The following is a 5,000-nucleotide window of genomic DNA, read 5'->3' as shown; positions in this document are numbered from 1 at the left end:
TGAGCATCCCTCCCCTTTTTATATGGAAGTTCCCCCCAGGAAAAACAGTACCGGTTAGCTTCCTCAGTGCAATTGCATGTTTTAGACCAAGATTAAACATTCCATTCGAATCTCCAAACTGTCAGGTCTTAGTTATCAAATAGAAATGTTCAATTAAAGAGTTTCGATTGAAGTTTCCAGAGCCATAGCTTTTTGGGATTGCAAAAGTATTTTAGAGAGGACTTTATGTGTTCAAATTCTCCTAAGTTAACTTGACTCCATTACCAGCTGCTTTACGGAAAATGAGCCCACAAAGTCCGGGCTCAAGAGAGCGGCAGAAATAAGCCCTATGATTTTAGCAGATACTAAAAGATATGAAGACATTAGACAAGTCCATAACATTCACAAATACTTTTATGAAATAAAGTGTTAGTGTAGTTTGCTCTGTATGCTCCATTTGTCACCATTGTATCGGTTTTCTGACGGTTTTGTATGCGGTTTTTGGTTTTGGCCGAATTTTTTGGCGGTTTTGTGGTTTTGGATGCATTTTTCTTCAGTTTTGCGGTTTCTTATATACCCCAATGTCCCCCTAATTCCAACGTGTTTCTATTGTTTTTGTCCTCACTGTCTCACTATCAAGCTGAATATTTGATATTTCGAAAAAGGCCTTTTGAAGCTTAATTATCTCTCTTGAGAAGCACAGAACATATGCGCATTAAACAATAGTAGGCACCATCCTTAAATTGTCAAGATAAGTACAAGGACCACTTATCCCTTTGACATCCATAATTATTGTTTGAAAATAACAATGCATGCTATTATAATAATAATTTTATTTCTGTAGCATGCATGAATGTTTTTTTACCTGTGGTGTGGGACATGATGGAGTGCTCACATACTGTGCTAAGTCTCCACCTTTTGTGACACAAGTGCTGATATCAAAAAACAGGAGGAATTTCTTGTCCCTAAGAGAAAAGTTAAAGAGCAAATCAAACTTGATTTAATTGATTCTCACTGTGAATATTCTACCAGCCAATGCATGCAAGTTAATTAAAGAGTTCACCAAACCAACCAGGAAAAAAAATAAATCTTAATTTTTTTTTTTTTCACTAAAAGGAAATATTCATTAAAATGATCATCAATGCAATCCATGTTGACTTACGCCTTGTCTCCTTTTCCACAAATATTCCCTGTAAATTGATCAACAAAAACAATTTAACCTTTCAACATTATACCATAAACACTAAAACAAGTTACAACTATTATAGTTTTACCTCATTTTCTAATAAATTATTTAGAATACAAATACCTGTCCACTTATTAGCATATGCCTTTTGGGAGGGGTGGGAGGAAGCTGAAGATCAGCCTTTTTTAAAAGGCACCTGAGTGGACTACTGTGTATTGAAGGAGGTGGAAATGATCACATTTGGTGAGGTTACTGAAGTTTCAAATCCCATTTTATTTACCAAAGATTTAACCCCTTCCCTCACAAGAGTGCTACTTGTAGATTTTAGTCATTTTAAGTGTCAGTGGGGTTAAGAGGTTTACTTCAAGGACAGATAAGAGAAATAATGTTCACTTGCCATTAGAATCTGTTGGCGAAAGCAGTCTGTCTGGGTCTCCTTCTTTAAATGCTGAAAATGCAATTTGAAAATATTGTGACATCCATTCACATTTTGAACTGAGGTATTATATTGTTAGAAATACAGTTACATGTAATGTGTCGTCAAATGTGAACTCTGAAAAGTCTGAGCCCCAGATGGCAATTGAACCCACAGCCCTCTGTGATCTAGTACGGGTGCTCTAGCCACTGAACTACCGGAGGCCCTCTATTATTATCGTCAACAACAGGTTTATTGTGAATATCATGTGTTTTCATTTGTGCAACAGCTGACCACAACATACATAATCTTATTTCCAGAAATTAATTTAAGATTTCAATGTTAAGTTAATGAAAAATGTCATGCAAGACTAGTTAGGTGTGAAGGTAAGAAAATTTAAGTCTCAATATTATAATTAAAACTCTGGTAAACATGCAAAAGTTGTACTTAAATTAAAATCAATTTTTCATTTCTACATTCAGTCTGCAACACAGAAATTAGAGGAAACTTATCTTTACTTTCAAAGATTACCCTACAATGGGACTTACCAATAACCCCAACTACAATCATACCAACAATGTAAGCTACAAACAGAATGCAGCAAGGAATGTCTGTACATGACCTGAAAAATAACATAAGAGTTAAACATAAAAGAAAGATTTACACCCATAATTTGGACATACCTGTAACACTTTGAAAAAGTAACTATAAATGTTAACAAACGTCTCCAAGTTGACTATTTCAAACTTGGATACACGTCACACTTGTCACTGCTTAATTAACTGGCTTTTAACTTAATATTACAGCTGTATGTTTATTTCAGCATGTAGGTACATTTGCCCAGATACAAAAGAAAGGTTCAAAATTTGTTGGTCTTATTTTCCATTGTTAATTTGCAAAATATTACACAATAATAATCACATCATATAAAAATTTGAATCATACATGTAGCAAAGCAACCATATTATTAGCAGTTGCACTTGTAAGTTTTGGTTACAAGAATTAATAATATGAACAACTTCTGTGATTTCAGTTATTCAAGATCAATTTTTCCCAGAAACAATTCACCAACACTTCACAATGCTTCCTGTGACCTTTTTTGTTCATTTATGCAAAATTTCAGTCAAAACTAAATTCATTGCAAGAAAGTTATGCTTTTAACATTAATATTTCATCTACCCATAACTTAATCAGGTTAAGTCATAAACATCACAATATACTGTGATCCTTTTGTTAATTGCATAATCCTTTCTATACATCTCATTCCATTATTTGGCGACAAGGAAAACTGAAAATCTTAATTTTGATTTAAGGAGGGGATAGTTTTTGACTGGTTAGGACTTTTGAAATAGAGAATTCAGTCCAATTCCAAGGGTAGGATTTTGTTTTCTGTCTGTAATATTGACTTGCCATAAGTAGTGCCAACAGCCGACAAAAACTGTTGGCTGCTTCACTCAAAGAAGTTGGCTACTATTTACCCTGAATTGAAGTACTCAAAGACAGATTTCTTTCAAACCTAAAATTTCTTTTGGCAATGACAACAGCCAGTTACTATACTCAAACCAGACGCCAACTTTAAATTTTATTTGAAGCCCCTGATAAATTAGCCATTAGTATTCATTCCACAGCTGAGATTAAAAATATAGGAAGGAAGTGAGGAAGGAGCTAAGTGGTGCCTTGTGTTGGTGTAATCAAGCAGTTGAGATATACCGGTACTATATATTAATTCAGACCTTAAAATTGGGGATGTCCTGTTGTAACTGGTTCAAATATTTCTGTTTTTGTGGTTACGTACCTAACTAAGCATTCTCAGGCTACTGATTTGTAATATGTTCCATTTGAGTTCAATTATTGCTTTTTGAATAAAGTTGAATTAGTTAGGTGAGTTACATGTAGTTTTAAAAGCAACGACAATTCAATTTATGAACGCCATGGACAAAGATTGCTGACAAAGTGAGGTAAATCTGGCCACCCCCATTTACAGGGATAAAACCTGGATCAAAACTGGATTGATGATGATGATGAATAATGTACCTTAAAACTAACATTTAAACATGTATTAAGAGATCTGCTAAACTGGGCATACCTGTTGGCAATAGGTCCTTTAAAATTCGGATCATGCTTCCTTTTTCCCCCTAATAAATTCAAGCACATAATTTAAATAATATATTAAGGGGATCCAATACACTAATTTATGAATTGCCAGGCAACAAAACCTTGGTTTATTTGCAATTTTTCAAAGCCTTCAAAGAGAACTTTAACAATTAAGGCTGTTAGACTGACAACCTCCGTCATTTATGTAATAATTTTCATCCAAGGCACCTGTCGGCAATGATACGTATGCCATAAATGGCGTTCTCAATTTATGGCTTTCATACGGAAATAGAACAGCATCTGCAAGTTTCTTAAAATGTTGCTCGGTGTCTGCCACATTTTTTGTAAAGTGAAGACGAAATTTTTCTGGTATTTTATATCTGAATTGATCGAGTAAATTGAAGATACTGAGCATTGGTTCAGTAAATATTTCCAATATCATTCAAGTGTTAAGAAAACAATTTTAAACATTGAAAGCTTTTCACCCAGCTGGCCTGAAGGTGGTTAATTAAACCGAAACATAGCTTTTTGTTGGATGTTCACCAACTAACTGTCGCCATGAATGCAGCAAATTTTGGATTAATAATTATTACTACATGTGCAAAAAATATTCGTTATCTCTCTCTCGACGGAGTTCGTGACCTTCAAAGCCGATATCAAATTTCGGGAATAATGTAAGACTTATTCAATATTTCGCAAAGTAAAACTCGAAGAAGTTACGAGCATGCTAATACTTCAACGGCTGGTGAATGAGGATTTTGTGTGATTAAACGCAAGCAAAAATGTAAAAATCAATCAAACGAAATTCGTAAGCTTACTCTCCAGTACGTAGTCGATCGCAAATATAATATTAACGACTTGCACGAAAGCAGAGGGTTTTGCAGATTATCTCATGTCGTGAGAAACATGATATCTAGGAAAACTAGGTGAACTGAACACAATCTATTTCTGATGTTCTGTGTTCGCAAAACTATCCGAAAAAATGTGCAACGAAATTTAGAACAAATCGAGCTCATAGAAGCGTAACCGGATTCACACGTACAGTTGATAAACAACGCTGGAGTGGACACAATATCCCGAATTTTTTTTTTCTCTACCTATCCACAATTTCAACTCCAATTTATCATCTTTAGAAAAATTTTCACGAAAAACGATGTCTTCTCATTTTTTCATCTTTTAAACATGCATGCAGCTTCGAGCAATGGGCAAGTAACATACTTGCGCGTGCGTTCGCGTATGCAAGGCTAAAAGGCAGAGACAAGTTGGACGCAGCGAATGATTCAAAGAACCTATACCTTTTTAAACTGCTAAAATCACTTATCCTCT

At 34.7% G+C, this 5,000-nt stretch overlaps 1 protein-coding gene across 3 annotated transcripts in view; it reads right to left on the bottom strand.

Annotated features, from left to right (window-relative positions):
* LOC137993404 (choline transporter-like protein 4) overlaps window positions 1–5,000 on the bottom strand; it is a 30,749-nt gene that overhangs the window by 22,709 nt on the left and 3,040 nt on the right. For 2 of the 3 annotated variants that reach the window (XM_068839238.1, XM_068839239.1), the window contains 5 exons: window positions 3,667–3,715; window positions 2,129–2,202; window positions 1,563–1,613; window positions 1,142–1,169; window positions 845–944 (listed from right to left, as the gene is read on the bottom strand). In XM_068839238.1, the coding sequence (XP_068695339.1) occupies window positions 845–944; window positions 1,142–1,169; window positions 1,563–1,613; window positions 2,129–2,202; window positions 3,667–3,715 (302 nt within the window). Of the gene's footprint in view, window positions 1–844; window positions 945–1,141; window positions 1,170–1,562; window positions 1,614–2,128; window positions 2,203–3,666; window positions 3,716–4,969 lie in introns of all 3 variants that reach the window. The other variant, XM_068839240.1, reaches the window with a different exon arrangement.

This window comes from Montipora foliosa, chromosome 2 (genome assembly GCF_036669935.1).
Source record: "Montipora foliosa isolate CH-2021 chromosome 2, ASM3666993v2, whole genome shotgun sequence".
Lineage (NCBI taxonomy): Eukaryota > Metazoa > Cnidaria > Anthozoa > Scleractinia > Acroporidae > Montipora > Montipora foliosa.
Note: the sequence above shows the minus strand (reverse complement) of the source record. Positions and strands in the feature narration are given on the sequence as shown.